We start from the raw sequence: 19,384 nt of genomic DNA, 5'->3' as shown, positions 1-19,384 counted from the left end.
GTATTTTTCTATGCCTTCGTAACATTTTATGAATATTTCTGGTCCTTTAGGGACAATTTCAAGCAAGCACTCCATCTTTATTTGAGACAACAGGCTCTGATAAGAAAAGAATAACCAGCAATACAAAAAGTCTTACCCTGTCTGCCGTTCATAGAAAAGATGAGCGGTGCATAACTGCATATATGCTAGCACTCATACTGCAGGAACTATTTTCTCTAGTTCTGTCAGGAAATAACAAGAAAAGCCCCTTTGGCATCATTGACTAACTACATAAACAAAATTGGGATATTTTCCAACATATAAAAATAATACATCTTAATTCCATTATAATTCCACAATAGTCATAAAAATGAAAGCTTATGGGAATCGCCAATACATTGGTACACTTCTAGACTATTCTGATCACCAGCCCCACATCTTTATTTGTCATCAGGGATGTGGGATTGGACACTGGCTGTCAGGCCACAGGATATGGAGAGCACAAGACTTCCCCTCTGTCCCTTTGTGTGCTTCTGTACGGGCCATGGGGCATTCCCTTTCTCTGCTTCCTGTGTCTTAGCTCCCTGGTGAACATCACGCGCACTGCAATCTGCAGGGACCTGTGCACCTGCGAGGGAAGAGAGGATGCGCTCCAGTACACCATTGGAGGACACTAGATCCTCCGACACTGCCTGGTCCCCATCAACACAACGCTCGTCCTCTCAGAAGCAAACATAAACTTGTGCTTTTACCCAACAAGAATGTACATACATTTATTTTATTATAAAACACCCAAAACAAAACCTTGCATACAGCCTGTTTAAACCTTTCTACCAGGTAAAACTTTACAAATTAATGACGAACCAAGTTGGTTACAATAGTTAGTACTCAAAGTTTAAATTACTTAAGTAGTTTTATCTACAGATACGCCTGTTATACAATAACTAAGGAAATTCCTAAAGAATTAAGAGAAAATGTTGATGATGTATGTCTTTACCCGATACAAAATAAACCCTTCAATCATTTAAATCTTAAAAGCTAAACCAAAATTTGAATCTAGCGCGTTAACATTTCAACCTTTTCTTCTGCATCATGAGAAATAAGCATTAGGCATGTAAATTGAGTACAACCCTACAAAAAGTACCTCCATGCAGTAATGGCAAGGGAGGAGTGGGTAGTATTAATGTATGTCTAATAATATGGCCATGCTAGATAATAACGCAAAGTACCTTTGCAATCCCAGAACAACTTTACAATTACTTATTTTTTACCCTGAAAGAAACTTTAGAATTATATAAACTTTGTCTCCCCTCTAACTTCTCTCTCCCTCTGTTGGCAGAGGACCCTTTGAATTGATTCAATTATTGGGGTGCCATACATCTGTGGGTGAGCGGGGGTGTCGTGGGGTGGTCAGTTTGTGGGCTTGTGTTTAGATATTTTCTTGTCAGAGGTCTTTTGTCCTTGTCTTTGTCCTGAGCACTCTCGCTCTGCCTTGACATGGAATATGACCCTTGGCAGAGAACCTAAGCCCTAGGTGTGTGAGGGTGTGGGGTGTGTGTGTGTGTGTGTGTGGGGGGGTGTGGGGGCGAGGGGCTGAAAGGCCTGCTGTTTAATGCGCGCCTGACTCCATTGTAACGGCCCTTTTTGCTTGCCCGTGAGAAAAAGTCCCGAGGTCAATTTGGGACTACAATAATGCACGGTTGTCCTGTCACCATGGCAACCAGATGTGAAGGACGGTTGCCATGGGGACAAAAATCCAACCATCTGTGTGACACAATATGTGTGACTTTTTTTTGGGCCTAATGTCATTATCTATCAAAGCTTGTGTTATTTGAATACAATACAGCATCCACATGGACCTTGAAATGTACATACGAGAAACAAGATTTACAAACATTTGTATGGAAGGCAGAAAGGAGAAGAGCACAGAGAAAACAGGCTCTAGTATTGAGTTCCCCAAAAAAATGAATCAATGACAAACGGTAATGTGGCAAGCAATATAAAATGAGGGGGGGGAGCAAAAGTAAAAAAATCCGGAAAAATCCATAACCCAAAGAAATGACACCACAGGTGCTGCAGAATAAGTAGGTAGAGGTCTACTCAGGTCCCAGTGTTTGATGTGCAGTGCAGAGAGCAGGCAGCCGGGCTGCTCCTAACACCGTGGCCCTATACCCTTCCTCCCCAGATATCGCAGCACCGCAAAGTTGTAAGTGGTGGACACGATATAGGTCAGCTAGGGGAGCAAAGAGACAGAGAAAGGGAGAGAGAGGGAGAGAGAGTGAGTTAATCAAACAATGCTGAAAAGTATTACTATTGTACTCGTGAAACATAATGAAACCAACCAAAAGAGGAAATTAAAGGAAAAATAATACTCTAATGCCGCTTTTCCACCGCACATGTAGCTCGACTCGACTCGACACGACACGACTCGACACGACTCGACTCGACACGACACGACTCGACACGGTAGCAGCACGGGTCGTTTTCCACCGCAAATAGTACCTCCTGGACGTGGGCGGGGTCGGCTGCGCGAAAGGGCCGTGACGTGTTTTAGTACGCGACCCAACCACACCTACGCAACCCACACATAGACAGAATCCACATAACAACAATGGAGGACATCGATAACATTACTATTATTAGCTGGCATGTTGAAGAAGTTGAAGAAGTGGAATATGTTGGCTGCGGCGCTGCTATGGCCGTTACCAGCATGGTTGCCATGTCGCTCTCGTGACTTCGTCACACTCTCTGGCCAATCAGTGGCCGGCCGTCTGCCGACGTCACCTTTTAGCATCGGCTCAGCCGCTTGGAACCTAGAGCGAGGCGGTACTAGAAAAAGCAGCCACTTCAGGTACCAGATACCATGTTTTTGCGGTGGAAACGCAAAAAATGCGAGCTGAGTCGAGTCGAGTCGTGTCGAGCTGGTACCATGCAGTGGAAAAGCGGCATAAAAGCAGATTAGAGTCTTTCCACAACACATTGTGCATTTTTGGTAATGGAGCAACGCAGAAAGAATAATGACCCTGCCATTTGTCCGTTGCGGGAAAAGGCAGACATTACGGCATTATTATTATGATGACGTTCTGTGTGAGATGGGGCGAAGGAGAACACAAGAGAGCGACAGTACAGAAGCCATCAGTCATGGAGCTCGGAAATGCCTCGCCGCCTACTCTCTCAGCGTCATGAGGTCACATGCGTAGCAAACACTTTTGTACCCCAGTGTGGGCTCAGACACCAAAACAGGGTTCGAGCCAAGAACAGAACACAACAAAACTCAGATACTCACCAGTGCCAACAAAGTGATGCCAGCGCCAGCGAAGGCAGCGACGTACAACTCGTATGTCATGAGGTACTGTAATAAAGAATATTATTGGTGAGGTTTACAGGGCACCATCTAAAAAACAACAACAACAACAACAGCAGAGTTTGGCCTGGTCTTGGTGCTCACCTCTCTGGTCTTGCAAATATTGGACAGTGTCGTGCCACACACTTTCCCCGGCACTGCATTCCACGGTAGGAGGCCTGTAAAAGTGTCAAAAATGTCTACAGTTTTAAGCAAGGCAAGATTAGGCAATTTGATAGGGGCTGAGCAGTTTAATGATGGTTTTTCTCTTTCCCAGACGTCAGAGATGGCATTTGAGGATTAAGACTATTTGGAGATCCTTTTTTCTTACCGTATTGTCTGGCGTCCACACACAACTGGTTGATACTGGCAGGGGTCTCGGTCAGGACTTCAATGGTGTGGCAGGTGGCGTCCATGTTGTAGAAGAAGTACACCGGCAGGGCGGAGAAGGCAAAGACTAGCAGCCACACAACAGCTAGTCCGTACGTCACCACGATAAACTATGGGGAAAGGGACAGAAGAATAGACACTTTTCAAAGTAAGCAAAAGCTAATGTTAAAGTTACAGGAAGTTACTTAATCCTTATATTGGCGTAGGATCTGTACAACTGGTCCCTTAAGAACCAAAGTAGATTGACCAGACAGAAGCAGTACTTAAGTCTTGGTTTGCATGATAACTATTTCAGTGCAGACATTTCTTATTCTATGGTGTACTGCATTTAATCCTCTACAATGTTATTGCCCTCTCCTTGTCATTTCACCTCCCCCCACCCCCCACCCTCAACTCATTTTCTCTGAACACCTTCCCTTGTGTCAAATTTACCTTTACCGCCCAAAAACCTAGAGAAAAATCTATGAATAATGTGATTTAAAGCTAAGCCCCAGCATGACAAATGGGTATGACTTTATTTTTTTGACTTTTTAGCCCCAAAACAAAATCCAGCCAGGACTTGAATTATGTTCCCTCAACTCACCGAAGAGCTCAGGCAGCGACCGCACATGGTGCTCCTGAACTCGCCGAAGCTTTGCCTGGTGGCACTGGTGGTGTAGAAGCCCTCGGCCAGCAGCACGATGCAGTAGAACACGAAGAAGGACGCCAGGCCGTAGATAACATACTGGAAGTACTGAATGCTTTATGCAGAGAGAGAGAGAGAGAGAGAGAGAGCGAGAGAGCGAGAGAGCGAGAGAGAGAGAGAATTCAGAATGAGCTAACAGTGATATGTTGATGATACGTGTAGGGCTGAATGGTGTCTAGTGGTCAAGGTGTCTGATAACCAGACAAAAGCGTCCGGATTCGTACCCCTGGATGCTTTGTGACGAGAGAGAGAGAGAGAGAGAGAGAGGAGAATTCAGAATGAGCTAAACTTTTAACAGTGAAATGTGGTTGATACGTGTAGGCCCGAATGGTGTCTAATGGTCAAGGTGTCTGTCAACCAGACAAAAGCTTCCGGATTCATACCTTGGAGCAAAATATCGAACTCCCTACCCTGGCTCATTCATTACATGCATCTCAAAAGCTTGCTTTGGATAAAGGTGTCTCAAAAATCTGAGCATAACACTGGACTTTTGAGCACATTTCTGAAGACCCACAGCACAATGGAAAAAGTTTCAACAAAAAACTGATCTGTTCACTGTTATACAGAAGGATCATATCCTATTTATCATAACTGCGGTGTGAAGTCATAGGGCATCCCCTTTAAACAAAAACTCCATCCAGCCATCAGAGACCACTTAACATTCATCCTAACTGCAGCGCGGCGAACGTACATGTAGGCCAGGGTAATGTAGTCCTGGAGGTTGCGGGCGAAGTAGGTCTCGATGAGTCTCTCGGTCTCGGTCAGCGCCTGGTGCCCGCAGCCGCAGAACAGGGCGATGCCGGAGAAGCAGAGCAGCGTGGCCACCAGCGAGCAGTACGGCACCCCGCTGAGACAGCGCAGGCAGCAGTCGTAGCAACCTGTTGACCCCGAGGGCCGTCGGGAGACTGGTTAACATACTTTATAATTCTCTCACTCACACACACACACACACACACACACACACACACACACACACACACACACACACACACACACACACACACACACACACACACACACACACACACACACACACACACACTGCACAAAAATAATGCATCAACGTACATGTTGGGCATTTGTTTGTCAATTGTGCTATTGGCCGTACCATATCTGCTTGTATGGCTTTGCAGTTTGCAGGGCTCGTCAAGAAAAACAGACTTATCTCCAGATGCACATGGTATTATTTGGCTTAATTGGGCCACTGATGTGTGAACGTTCAAGGATCCACAGAATTAAGAGAATTAAGAGAGCCAGAGTGGGGCGGATGCGTTTTAGCATGCAGCTGCAGGGCTTCACTCTCTGGTCCCTGCATCGCTACGGGCAACGCCGTGCCTGGTCACTTGGAACGTCGTCATGTGGCCCTTGAATGAATGGCGGGGCCCAAGAGCTCACGCCGGGGAGGAGTGGCTGCTCTGACCCCAGACCACCCCCCCTCCCCCCAGCGGAGATAGTGTGAGAAAAGGGGGGGGGGGGGGGGGGGAAAGAGAGAGAGAGAGAGAGAGAGAGAGAGAGAGAGAGAGAGAGAGAGAGAGAGAGAGAGAGAGAGAGAGAGAGAGAGAGAGAGAGAGAGAGAGAGAGAGAGAGAGAGAGAGAGAGAGAGAGAGAGAGAGAGACTGCTTTTGTGACTGCAGAGACAACAGTCTTTGTCACGGAGCATCGTGGGGATACAAGGGCCACCAATGTCAAGCAAACAAAGGCAAGAGGAACCTCTATGTATGCCCAGCACAAAGCCACATATATATATGTGAATATATATATATATATATAAACACACATACTTTCCCAAATGGAACCAGGAAAGTCTGAGGTAAATATGTCAATGTTTAAAAACAATATTTTTATGTTTTTGCCTTTGTATGAGCACACGTGTGCACTGTAAAAACACAGTGGACCACAGTGGACCACAGCGGAAGACAGACAGACAGACAGACAGACAGACAGACAGACATGTTACTGTTGGTACTACTACAGTAGCCACAGATGGCAGGAGTGGCAGGCAGATCGTTCTTTAATTGTACACATGTACTTGCTGGCAGAAGTGTGTGTGTGTGTGTGTGTGTGCGTGCCTATGGTGGGGAGTTAAATTGGATTCAGAGTAAGGGAGACTAATGGGTCATGCAAATGCATAATCATGGAAATCCAATTTGGCGAATACACTTAATCAGCCTCATTCCATATTGATATAAACACTACATTGTGAAAACATATTGGACATAAACATTAATGTAGGTATGAGCATTCAGTATGACAGCGTCTACAGTAGTAACAGAAACATTGTGACGGTAAAAAAACAAAGATAATAAGTTAAGTTAAAAGAAACCATCCGTCCTCATTTATAATACTAGAATGCTAATATCCTCCCAAGTTATGCGGAGGATAATTAGAATTATTATTTTTTAAAACAAATGCCAATGAAAGCAAATTAGAGTATCTTTTCGGAGACCATGCCACTGTTAAAATCGAAATAATCACAATTGCAATAAGAAAAAAAAGGGAAAACCACTTGTGATTTCAGTCATATTTCCATTAGTGTGCAATCAAAGAATACGTAATTATTGAGAAGAAAAACTATTTTAGGAGTGTGCCATTGGCTAGATGTACTTACCCATGTCTGGAAGGATGTAATCAACACTTGTTGGCTAGTGGCGCTCTCGCTGCAGCTGCTCGGCTGATAATGTAGCCAACTTGTAGTTTCCCTACCGTTTATCAATTTCAACTCGCTCTCTGTTCCCCCAACAATGGACAGACCCGCCGATGACTTCACGTCCAATCTTAAAGAAACAATGTCGCTTTTCATTCAACCGCAGGCCGAGGAACTCAAGGCGGGGAATAATGAGGAGGTCAAGGTTACTTGCACTTGCAGAAATGTACTTAGTTCATTGTTCGGACGTACGTAGAATTTCAATGCGGTTGGACACAAACTAGAATAGTTAATTGGTTGGCTTTCTCGGCTGCTCTGTATATTTGGTTTGCTGAGGACGTCTAATTTAAAAGTCTTCCCGAGGCACCCAATCGATCAAGCGAGCTATCGCCAATTTATATACGACTTGGCCTTTGAAAGTAGGGCTACAAACAGGGTATATGACGTCTTCTAACGATGGTGGAGATAAACGGGCCTGTTTGGATGAGATTGAAATGAACTGACCACGTAATTTCACCCACGTGTGTAGTAGGCTAGGTGAAAAAGGTATGGACTAGTCTTGCATTGAATCGATCGGTGGAGGCTAATAACGTGTCAAATAGAAGCAGTTCTTACTCTTTTGTACGTGCTGCAATTTAATAAGGAAATACGTTGTGGGATGATGTAGGGTAGAGTCTATCTAATTAAGTGAATCCCCTTAGCCAATGGAGTCCATTATTAATATTTCCAATTAGATTCATAGGCCGATGATCAACCTCCACAGGAACCAGACTATCAAGATGCATTTTCGGTTGAGCGAAAATTAAAATAACCTTTTTAAAAGACGGTAGCTGCCCCCTATCCTGTCCATTTAAATACCAGAGAAACGATGAGATAGCCTAATTTCTATGTGTGTCCTGTAGGTGGCAGGCGAAAGCCTATAAGTTATTGCAGTTGGATTATGAACTATACCTGTAAGCATTTCGAATGATAAATATCCCTTGATTACATTGTACAACGGTTAATTCTGATGACAGATATTTCTTTAATAGAGGCATTGCTTTTGAAATGGAATTTAAAACCTGTCCTGCCCTAAAACATGTTAAATTGTGCACCCCAGCCATTGTAATATCTTAACTTGATTTTAATTCCCCTTGTTGAATTATTAAAATTGTATTTTAGAAGCTCATGCATTTATATTGCACGTCCTATAATATTAGATTAATTCTGGCCTATAACATTTCATATTCAACCCAAATACACCTATCATAACATTCAACAGTATTATTCAAAAGTTGTATGTCTGAGATTTCACTTAATAATTTATTCGAATCTTAAAATCGGTTTCTTAATTTCTTTAAGGCAATAGACTGAAGAGCTTTGCAATTTAGGTGTTACGTAATTAAAACATGCGTTATGGAAAAAAAATCATTTGAATGCAAAAAAGCACTACCTACTTTATGTACAGTTACCATAGGCTGTTTAAACAATGTATAGATATGTCTGAATGCAAATAAGTGCCACTTCAAATTAAAAGCCTGTAGGTTTAAGAACACTTACACTATTGTGGCAGAACGGTACTCTTAATGTGAAGCATTAGCTCGCCACTCAGTTTTAATTGTGCGTTTGGGCTCATGATTGGAACCAGAAGTCTGGTTAACTATTGCAATGTAATTGTAGGGACAGATATTTTAAAGCACTGTTTACACAGTCAGTGTTTATATTGGTAAAGGCTCTTAAGATTGATATTAAATTGAACTTGACAATATCAGTAATTAAAATAATCCAACGCTGTCTTGTTTTGTACGTTGTTAACATAAGTACCTTAAGTGCAGACCATACATTGCTAAATTAATTGTTTGATAAGCCATTGGAACATTATTTAGTGTTGTAGAATTAGACTACTTAATCTCATATAATTAACGAGGCAGTAGTTAAAGGCTCCTGTTGATATTTACCACTGGACTGTGGTTGGTTCATACACTAAATAGGCTTTAGATATAATAACACCAATAAATTGACCAGCAAATAGGCCTACTGATGCCAGCAGTCCCAGACTCTAACTGGGGCTGCAATGTCACCGCTTATTTTAATACACTGGCATTACAATAAACCAGGGCATCAAGACCATTATCGCTTCTGCTGCTCCTTTATTGGATTTACTTAATGTATGCATGTTAAATAAACCAGTTCAATGTGTCCTAGGTGTGTTTAAGCACTCCCCTTGAAAGCTGAATCTGGCTCAAAGGCCGTCCAAATTGAAAACTGCACCGTGTATGTGCTCAGCCAGACTCTGAACATTAAATACATAAACAGTTGTTTGATTAACAATGCAAACTGCTTCTTGTTCTCAGTCAAATATCAAAGCTCTCATACAATCAAATATCAAGCGTGTGCTTTTTATTAACCGTTGTTGTGAATATTCGTAATTCAACAGGGAGCGGTGAACACATTTATGATTGCATAAAGATAACCTCTGGTAGCACAATAGATAGCAGGACAATATCTCACGACAAAGCATAGCAACGGAAGCTTTGCAACGGGGGTATGAATGGAAAGATGATCCATTCTTGGAATTAATGTAACGCTCCTCGATCGAAATTGCAGGTTTTGATGTAAACAGGCTGAAAGGGGACTAGAGGCCATTCTTCGGTGTACATTATGTTCCATCGTTGTGGCGGCGCCGTTGGATCAGGGCCTTAGGGTGACACCCAGCACAATGCGGCTAAGTAGAGGCCCGATCGGATAACAGGAGAGAGGCCTGCGACTTGAGGGGTGTCTGTGTGTGTGTGTTGTGTGTGTGTGTGTGTGTGTGTGTGTGTGTGTGTGTGTGTGTGTGTGTGTGTGTGTGTGTGTGTGTGTGTGTCATCTTCTCCAGGTCCTGCCGCTCACCTGTCCAAAGCGGTCCCTGGCGGTCTCCCCCTGCCTGCAGCCCGGAGGCCTCCTCTAAGCATCTCCTTGCGGGACTTTCATCACCTCCTCCTCCGCCAAAGGAACGTTAAACCCCTTTGTGCCACTAAATACCTAATACTCTCCATCACTCAGAGAGGGAAACGGGAGAGAGAGCTAATCAACTTAGCAGGATCATTAGCTCCGTCTTTTTAGCCAGACAGAATGGTGTTCTGTTCTCTCCAGGGAGAGGAGTCCTCAGAGATGGGGAAGTTTCTGGTCTCTGGGCTATTTATTGCTCGAGGGGGAATATGTGCTCCTTGCAGTGACTAATGCTGTGTACGCCGTATGCGACAGTTACTGTTCTTCTCCTAGGTCTCTTCCCTTCACGGTGGGGGTATTTTTATATATTCAATCGCATATTTATCAAGTTAACCTTATTTCATCTGCGATGTGGCTTGCTTATCATGAATATGAATCACCTGATATTTGGGATTTAGCGCTGGCTTGTCATGCAGGAAATTAAAACCTATACACTTTATGAACAAAAACAATGGAAAAAGAACCGCCGGCATTATACACAATGAGGCAAGGGCGTTTGGAAAACCAATGGACATCAAATTTCAATACTACGAATGCATTTGTGTGCATTCAGCAGTTGCAAATTCAACATATTCATTGCATTGTTGACATAGAGCTAAAGCTAACTGTTTGCTTTAGTGTGCTACTCATCATAATGCCTCTTTGTATGGCTGAGTGGAATCGAATTCTCGTCCTCCTTTCCCCTCCCGTTTCCCCGCAGCCCTCTCTTCTGTTTCAGGTATAAAACAGCTGTCACGCAAAGCAGACAGATGGATGCGAGCATTGTACCAAGACCCGCTAACAGCATCAGATGAGCGTACTTGGCGTCGCAGACGGATGCTTCGGAGGGTGTCTGTGCCAGCCTGTAAGGCAGAGACCTGGGCAGGCTGTCCAGGTGGCAGGGCTCCAAGGTCTCGTTGACTAGTAGATTGACCCAAACGGCGGTGTGGAGGGGGGCCGGCTTCCCACCATCGCTCACCACGATGAACAGGTGATGCATCCCCAGGTCTGTCCCCAGCAGCCGCTGGGTCAGGGTGATGTTCCCCGACCTTGAATCCAGCCGGAAGGGGCTGCTGTGGGGGGGCGGCTCCTGGGCCGCGACAGTGTATGTGATTTCCGAGTTCAGCCCGGAGTCCTCATCCGTGGCGTAGATCTTCGTTACCATGGTTCCCGCGGCGGTGGCCGGCGACACGGTCAGGCAGGACAGGTTGCTGTCGGGGAGAATTACTCTTGGCTGGTTGTCGTTGACGTCCTCAAGGAAGATGGTGACCTTGGCGACGGAGGTCAGAGGGGAAGGGTGGCCGTGGTCCGTGGCGAGCAGGTGAAGCTCGTACCGGTCGACTGTCTCCCGGTCAACGTTGGTGGTGCACCTCAACATCCCCCGGGCGTTGTCCATGACGAAGGGGGCGGTGGTGTTCACAACTCGTACCTCCACGCCGCCGTTCTCCCCTTCGTCGGCGTCCGTCACTCCTATCCTGCCCACGTGGGCGAGTGGCGGCAGGTTTTCGGGGATGAAAAATATGAAGTGCGGTGTAACAAACGCTGGCGCATTGTCATTCTGGTCGTGCACACGGATGGAAACGGTTGTTAGCGATTCTAATGGAGGAGAGCCATTGTCTCGTGCCAACACGCTGATTGTGTGCACATCCTGCTGTTCCCTGTCCAACGGGACGGTCACAGACAGCTGACCGGTCTGGCTCCCCATCCTGAAGATGGCAGCTGTGTATTTGCCCAGCCTATAGGTGACCCGGCCGTTGGGGCCGCTGTCTGCATCTGTAGCCCTGACGGTCAGCAGAGATCCCGTTGGCAGCTTGTTTTCCTCAACCTCCAGATGGTAATGTGGCCGGAGAAACTGAGGAATGTTGTCATTGACGTCCAGGACAAGCACTCTGATCTCTAGCCCAGAGCCTGTGTCCACGGTGTGGCCTCCTGTCTTGGCCCCAGAAAACCCTACAGAAATAAGATACTCCCCTTTCATCTCGTGGTCTAAGGGTCTGGAGGTGGAAAGAAGATATTTGCCGTTCTGCGGGCTTAACGTGAAAGGCACCTCGCCTTTAATGATAAGACACGAGTCGCCTAAGCCACTGTTCCCTCTCACCTCCAGCAGCGCTAAGATAGTAGGGGGCAGGTTCTCCCGTAACAGGATAGTCTGGTTTTCGTGCTCCGCTATGAACCCAATCTTTATCTCCGGTGTATGCCTTGTGGAGCGGAGCACGGATACCGTTACCTGAGTGTCTGCTGGAGGGCAGTGAGGGCTGCTGGCCAACACATGCAACACCAGCTCCTCGGCGCTGTCGGCCTGGAGATTGAGAGTTAACCTGACGTGCCCTGTGAGGCCATCCAGGCTTAACAGGTTTTTGGCCCGCTCGGATACCTTGGGACTGAGGGAGTAGATGATGGCAGCGTTCGGGCCTAGATCTGGATCGGTGGCCCTGACCTGAGTCACCAGCGTCCCCCTGGTAGCGTCGCCTGGCACGGTGACACTTTGGGGACTGTCGGAGACAAACCTTGGACAGTTGTCGTTGACGTCCATCACGTCAATGATCAGAGTCGCCGTAGCACTCAAAGGCTCGGATCCGCCATCGGTGGCCACAAGAGACATGCGATAGGTATCCTGGAGCTCCCTGTCCAGAGCGCTTTGCACGACCAGTGAAACAACAGCACCCTTCTCCACTGATAAACAAAAGACCCCGTCGGGGTCTTGAAGGTCATACTGCAATTCCCCATTGGCGCCGCTATCCCTGTCTGTGGCCCCGTCGTCCAGAGGAACACTGCTGCCCACCTCTATATCCTCAAGCAGACTCAGGCGGATCTCAATGTTTTCAAAGCGCGGCGCGTTGTCATTGACGTCCTCTACGACTACATGGAACCGTACAAGGTCTCCCGAGGGCCCCACGATGGCATTATGTGGAATAATACATTCCCCAGCCATTGTCTCCTCGGGGCACAGCGTCTCTCGATCCATCTTGTGCTCAGCAGTGTAGAGGTCCCCTGTGCTCTTATCCACCCACAGGTAGTTAAGGTTTAGCAGTTTAAACGGAGGGGGGAAGTCTTGGCGAAGGGTCCCCACACGGACGCCAGCCTCTTGTTCTTCTGCGATGTAAAATCGGGAGGTATCGCACACCATCTGCCGAAGATGGACCATAACCAGCACATGCTGAGAGGGGGTTGGGTAGAAAAAAAGCATTCAGCTTAGGTTAGCACAGAAAACCATGTTGCTGTCAACTGAATTGTCAAAACACTGTCGGAACAATTTCACTTGCCCTAACTCAAAGTGGTATTCATTTTTACCTTCATGCATTACTAAGGACTTGTAAAAGTGATGACCGTAAAGGTCAGCAATATGAATCCACTCGCTGACATGCCAATTACTGGATTCTACAGCAATTCAGAACATTGAACAAATGACAAAAGGTCTTTGGTGGTTGACAAAGACCTATTCACCGTCATGCATTTGAAATGTAACATCTGGGTAAATACTTAATGTCGGAAACAAAGTCACATTTGACTGTCTGCTATCCTTTACAAGCCTGAACTTTAAAGAATTCATCAATTAATAATCCAATGTCATACTATATTTAATTTTTAACCCAAAATAGAATAAATAATGCTCTTAAGATCAAATCTTTTTTGGTGGTAAAAAAACAAGACGCATAGGTTTTTCCAGGATATGCATTTTTAATGTTGTGTTGTACTGACCTGTAGAAGTGCAGCCCAGTTCATATTATCTAGAGTCCCATGGCCCACAGCCCTCACACATGTTACCCGAGTTACCTGCCAGAGAGTAAATGCTTGGGCCAGTTCCGGTAACTTATACCTGTACAAAGAATTCATCACAGGCCCCGCCTACAATACAACAGCAGGCTCTTTCGAAGCATTGGGCACAGTCCAAGGTCTATCAGTACAACAGGATCACCTGCTTTTCTTTGTTATGAAGCAAGTTTCCACAGTTACTTAATACTCAGCCGTGATAGGCTTAATCTTGTTATAGTCCTTTGTGCAAGTGTGAACTTATCTATTGGGGAACTGTGTGTAATAACACTACTTCAGACATGGGTATGCAACAAAGGAATTGTGTTATTTTTTTGCCGCGGACCATGGAGTTCTCTGTGGTTATTTGAATGCACAAGCCTTTCTAATCGATCTGCATGGGCAAAAACATTTTACAAAACGATCTGCAAAGACGTTTAGCCATGCACAGCTCGCTAAACCAGAGTCTTAGCCCAACCCATGTGTGGTGGCTGGCTTCACAGCTTTAAAGTTACAGTAGCCTTAGGTGAAGGATGTCTTCATGAATTATGGAAGACACAGCCGTGCTTTATTAATCTAGTTTGTGGTGTGTGATAGTTTTTTCCCCTCCCTCTTCTCTTAAATCTATGGGAAATTATCCATGGTCAATCATGCATACTTTCTGAATTGTTTATGTACGATAAAAGATGACGGCTCAATTTAACTGGAAGAAAATCGAGTCTTTAATGGTGATCTTGAAGTGCAGTATGTTTGCACAGGATACAGTTTCATAAGGGCATGAAATCACATCAACGGATTCCAGACGTCTTATAACTGGTCACTTTGTGGTGTCTGGGTTTCATTTTACATGTTCCCCTGGTCACAAGGAAAGGATGATTTGGTCGGACTGCCAAAATACTTACAGCTCCTTACACCCAAGAGGAAGGCCAGCCAAGACCAAACCAAGGAATATAGCCACACTCAGCTCTGGCAGAATTAGTCAAGGGTGTAATTTTCATTTGAAAATGGCTGGGGTGGTCCTCCACATTTTAATATTAGGGGTTTAATCCTACGCTGAGGCCCCAAACCCCTCCCCGATCCATAAAATATGCCTTTGGAATCCATTTACTGTTCAATTCTAATTAACGTGTTTTTGTTATTCTAATACTGTGGAACTAAATTCGTTTGTATAGGCTGTGGAAACGTGTACAACCTTCACAGCAGACCAGATTCCTGCCCTGCATGTGTGTTATTTTTTCATTTCCTGTACGTGTGTCTAAACCTAGTCGCCTATATTGCTACATTATAATGCATTGTTTTTTTCTGTTTCAGATACGTTTCATGTCATCTGATGAGTCAACTGCGAACTAATTGCGTTCTAGCGCCCTCTGTCGTCATATTGAAGGGGTTTCATGACATGACGCTTCCATCAAACTTTGCACTAAATAGTTTATAGGCTACAGGAGAGCTTAGGCTATAATTAGCGGTTTTGAAGTTTTTACTTAAAAGAACATGCAAATGACGACGTAAACGTTTTCGAAAATGAAGCCAAATTCTGTTGGCGGGGAAAATGTGCGGTCACCGTCTGGTGGTGATGATTCCACTTCGTTGTGCATCAGCCTCTGATTCCATTACGTTTTCACATGGGGCCTCCTACAGTAGACTACTTTCACCTCGCATACGGAATATTCCGCTGACGGCAGATAGCTCTGATGATCACTGCTTCTCCCTGCGAGCGACCCCTCACTCCAACCATCAGAGAGCAGAGGAAAGTCAGCCACCTCCACTTGAACTCTGAAGAGCCGCTGCGTTGTTATTCACTTCACATTGTGGAGCATGGCAACGACAATCACCACAGGTCAGTCCAGTCCGCCGCTATTACAATACTTCGATTTCGTCTCGCAATTGAATAAGCCAACGCAAAACCCAGAGTTGTTTCATTAAAAGCTGCACGTGTGGGGCCCCACGTGCAATTATTCACCTAGACCCACTACTTTTTTGAAATAACCAAACTTTGACAACAACATGTCATATTGATGACTTATTCCGAACTGACCCATGCGTTCTCTTTAGACCCGGGGACGGACCTGGAAGATGTGCTTCGTGAGTTTGACGACGTGGTGGAGGAACTCAAAGCGCCTTGCAGAAGCAGCTCTGGTGCGACCCAACATCTCCTTGAAGAGGGGATACGCGGCGCGTCGAGCGACTATTACAGCATTAGTGGCGATAGTGGCGTCGAGGACTCGGATTACTGTAAGTAGGGCTAATCATCAAACCGAAAACATGTACGCCGTTCGCCTTAATAAATGCCTAATTTGCGTGTTTGTCACATTGCAACCCAGTCTCCACGGGCTGGTTCCTGCGAGTCGCTTGAAATCAACTCCTATTCATTAACACACACACGCACACGCAAACGCGCACACGCACATGCACACGCGCGCAGACTCCCTGGGTAGATAGAGGGAGAATAGGGTTGTTTGACAGAAACTAAAGCAATTGCGCTTGAATGAATGACAATTATCTCAGGGTCTATAACCTACAATTGTTGATTGCCCTGAATTATATTGTTGCTGCTTTGTGTTTGTTCTGCATTCACGATGAGATAAAAGCAGCAATTGTGTTGTACTTTTCCCTGTGCGTAGTCATTATTAAGTACCCTGGCCGGTCTATCAACATTTCATCAGGCAAAGCCCCGCTTTTGTTGGAGCTCTCGCTTGGGATGTCAACCAGTGAGAGAAGATTTGTACCGCTCATTATTATAATGAGCAGCTGCAGGACTCTTTTCTTCATCTCCTTAGTTGTTGTTATGACTCATTCCCATGGCCTGGCCTCTGTATGCTGGTGTTGTTTTTTAAAAATCTTCTATCTCCGCTCCCCTTTATTTTGTATCTCTGTCCTGTGACTCCACGTCCCCCTGTTTCCCCCTCCCCCCCCCCCCCCCTAAGGCAGCGAAGCTTCTCTGGGTAACAGTTTGAACACCAGCCAAGAGGAGCTCCGCCCAGCGGGCATCTCGCTGACAGCTAAAGGTACGTGAGGGACCCCTACGTCTACATGTGCGTCTTCCTATCCTCAGCCACTCACCTTGATGAGCCCTCGCCTGCACACACACTGCCTGACTACCTCCAGCACATTTACGATAAACAGCACCGAGCCAAGCGTGGCCCGCACGTACATTAACATTATTGTTTTCCCTTTTTGCATAACGATGCCCGGCTGTGGCAGTGGCCCTTGCATTTAAATAAGGAGGACGCATTTAGTTGAAGAATAGGCCCCGGGACATCCTAGCCAATGTGCTGTGCAGCTCTTGGGAAGACAAGAGATCAGCGTTCTCCTTAAAACGTGAAAGCAACGGCTTTGAATCGTCTTTTTATTGCTCTTAAAGCAAAACGAATGTAATTCCTACTTTTCCGTTTGGGTTTTACAGGAAATGCCACTGAACTGAGCTGTGCTTTTCCACCACAAAGGAATGAAAAAAAGTTCTGTCTCTGTTGTTCCAAAAATGTATGGCTTTTTTTTTTAATTCACAATCCCTTCCGTCTGCATTCTTTGTCCTCCGCAGCGCGGCTGGGAGACACGGTGGATCTTCAGAGCTTCATCGACAGCTTGGACCGGGAGCTCTCTGGTGCGTATTTAAAAGAATTACACCCCCTATCACTCAATCTTCCCCCTATTCCTGCCGCACTTAGGCTGACAAGTGTGTCGTCCGCAGTGAGTTACGCACGACTTTGACAGAGTGTATGCTCGTTACACACTGAGATACAGACTGCGTGGGGCCTTCCAATCGGAGCGCACGTCTTGAGTGTGTAAATGGCATGTCTGGAACTCTGGAGGTCTATCTATGTGGTCTTCAGTGATTGTGGCTCGCTAGACCCGAGTAGACGAGCGCCGTGCTTGCCTGCCATCACTTTGAAACCAGCCGTGTGTTTAAGAGTGTCCATGACCCGTGTGAGTGTATGTGATTCTATCTGTGCGTGTGTGGGTGTGGGTGTGTGTGTGGGTGTGTGTGTGTGTGTGTGTGTGTGTGTGTGTGTCCGTCTCAATGTGTGCGCGTGTGTTTGTGTTCCAGGGCTGTACATTTATGAACCCTTGTTGGGCTTTTTATTCCATCATTTATAGCGGCACCTGTATCTTTCGTTTTTATCGTGTGTTTTCTTATTTTTATCGTTGCAATCCCCCCCTCCCCCATTTGTCTTCCAGAGATGTGAACGGAGAGGGGAACACAGCAGAGAGAGAGCGGGAGAGAGAGAGAGAGTGAGAGGTGAGAAGAGGAGGGCATTGGGTAACACAAGCGTAGCCCCACAATATCTAAACAGATCTGCAAGGTGGGGGTGAGGGTCGGGTGAGGTTGGGGTGGAGGGGGGGAGGGGGTAAAGGTCCACATATCCCTGGTCGCCCCAGTAGGGAAAAGGTTAACGCTTAGCTATTAAAGGGCATGCTGTTCCCTTACGTACATCTGCCACCGGCGCTGAACCTCTCATCCCTCCAACGTGCTCTCTAACGCCCTCTCCCACCAGACTCCGCAGACCCCAGCAGGGTCAGATCCAGGGAAGAGGACGGGATCCAGGGGAGAGGGGGGAAGGAGTGAGGAGAGGGTCCATCTGCCACAGAGCATGAGAGGGCTGCATCTAGAGAGTTGGGGGGCCTTGTTTGTGCCACGTTTTCAAATTCCCTCGAATGCCACGCCAGTAATCCGCTTGCAATCCTTCTGGCAATTTCTTTTTTTTTTATAAAATGATGAATTCCTTTCTGTCTTGATGCATTTCCACCAGCTGGGCTTTAAGACCGTCTTGCATTTTTAAGAAGGAGCCGATGTTTATGTTCGGATGGCAATGAATTTAGTCTGAATTTTTTGTTCATATTGTTTCATATTGTATAGTTTGTGCAATTGTCAAACTTTGACGCTCTCGTCACCATCATATTCGACAGAAAAGTGGACAAATTAAAACAACTTTTAATGATATTGCTATTGTATTATTTCCTCCTGTGTCATATTACATGTAGTTTTTAATACTTCTTACAGCGACAGCAGTGACAGTAATATATTAAAAGATAATCCCAAAATAATAAGCATATTTAACGTCACATCCATCTGTACACAGTGAAGAAAAGAAAAAAGGTTAATACTTTAAACTTGCTTGTGCTACCTGATCACAGCTCGCATTAATTGAACCCCGGCCAAAGAATACATGAAGAATGCGTCATTAGTGCACACAGTCACACAATGGTTTACAAACTCGTTTCTTTTCTTCCTTTGCATGTAATCTCTTTGCCATGAAGAACCTGGACATTTCTGTACCATTAATGCTGGTTTCAATTGAACAAAAATAAACGTCCCCGGAATTCAACCTTGTTGGAGCATTTTGCATAAATGAGGATGGAAGCGACGCCATGTCATTTGATATTCATCCGTCTTTGTATTCATTGGGTTCACCTGCTTCTTCCACAGCCACCGTCGCTGCTGCGTCTATCGCTGCTGTCATTTTATTATACGGGTGCAACAGATGCTGGCAGTTTATACCAGTCTGTATACGTCTATCTCAGCAGCAGCCAGGGTAGTCAAAGCTCAAAGCAACACGTTGTTGGGTGGAGAGATGACACAGGCAATGCTGGCTGCTCTCGTGCCACATTTGGCAGCTCTGTTTTCTCACTGAGCTTTCCATTTCTA

The 19,384-nt window shown here is 45.7% G+C and overlaps 2 protein-coding genes across 3 annotated transcripts; both read right to left on the bottom strand.

Moving 5' to 3' along the window:
- Nucleotide 1: 1 nt before the first annotated feature.
- On the bottom strand, nucleotides 2–7,646 carry plp1a (proteolipid protein 1a). 2 transcript variants are annotated; one of them, XM_030367397.1, is made up of 7 exons: nucleotides 7,006–7,646; nucleotides 5,089–5,275; nucleotides 4,296–4,452; nucleotides 3,654–3,822; nucleotides 3,428–3,501; nucleotides 3,266–3,331; nucleotides 2–607 (listed from the first exon to the last, which is right to left on the bottom strand). In XM_030367397.1, exons 1-7 carry the CDS (start codon nucleotides 7,007–7,009, stop codon nucleotides 458–460), a joined length of 807 nt encoding a protein of 268 aa, XP_030223257.1. In that variant the 5' UTR covers nucleotides 7,010–7,646; the 3' UTR covers nucleotides 2–457. The 2 variants fall into 2 exon arrangements, with proteins under 2 accessions (XP_030223257.1, XP_030223258.1); XM_030367398.1 differs by having other exon boundaries at nucleotides 59–2,212; nucleotides 7,006–7,480.
- A 1,723-nt stretch (nucleotides 7,647–9,369) lies between these two features.
- On the bottom strand, nucleotides 9,370–13,807 carry pcdh20l (protocadherin 20-like). Its single transcript, XM_030368831.1, has 2 exons — nucleotides 13,690–13,807; nucleotides 9,370–13,147 (listed from the first exon to the last, which is right to left on the bottom strand). Exons 1-2 carry the CDS (start codon nucleotides 13,711–13,713, stop codon nucleotides 10,634–10,636), a joined length of 2,538 nt encoding a protein of 845 aa, XP_030224691.1. The 5' UTR covers nucleotides 13,714–13,807; the 3' UTR covers nucleotides 9,370–10,633.
- Between the last annotated feature and the right edge of the window lie 5,577 nt (nucleotides 13,808–19,384).

Source organism: Gadus morhua, chromosome 10, assembly GCF_902167405.1.
Source record: "Gadus morhua chromosome 10, gadMor3.0, whole genome shotgun sequence".
NCBI classification, from domain to species: Eukaryota; Metazoa; Chordata; class Actinopteri; order Gadiformes; family Gadidae; genus Gadus; species Gadus morhua.
The sequence above is the reverse complement of the archived record's forward strand: the minus strand, read 5'-3'. Positions and strand labels throughout refer to the sequence as shown.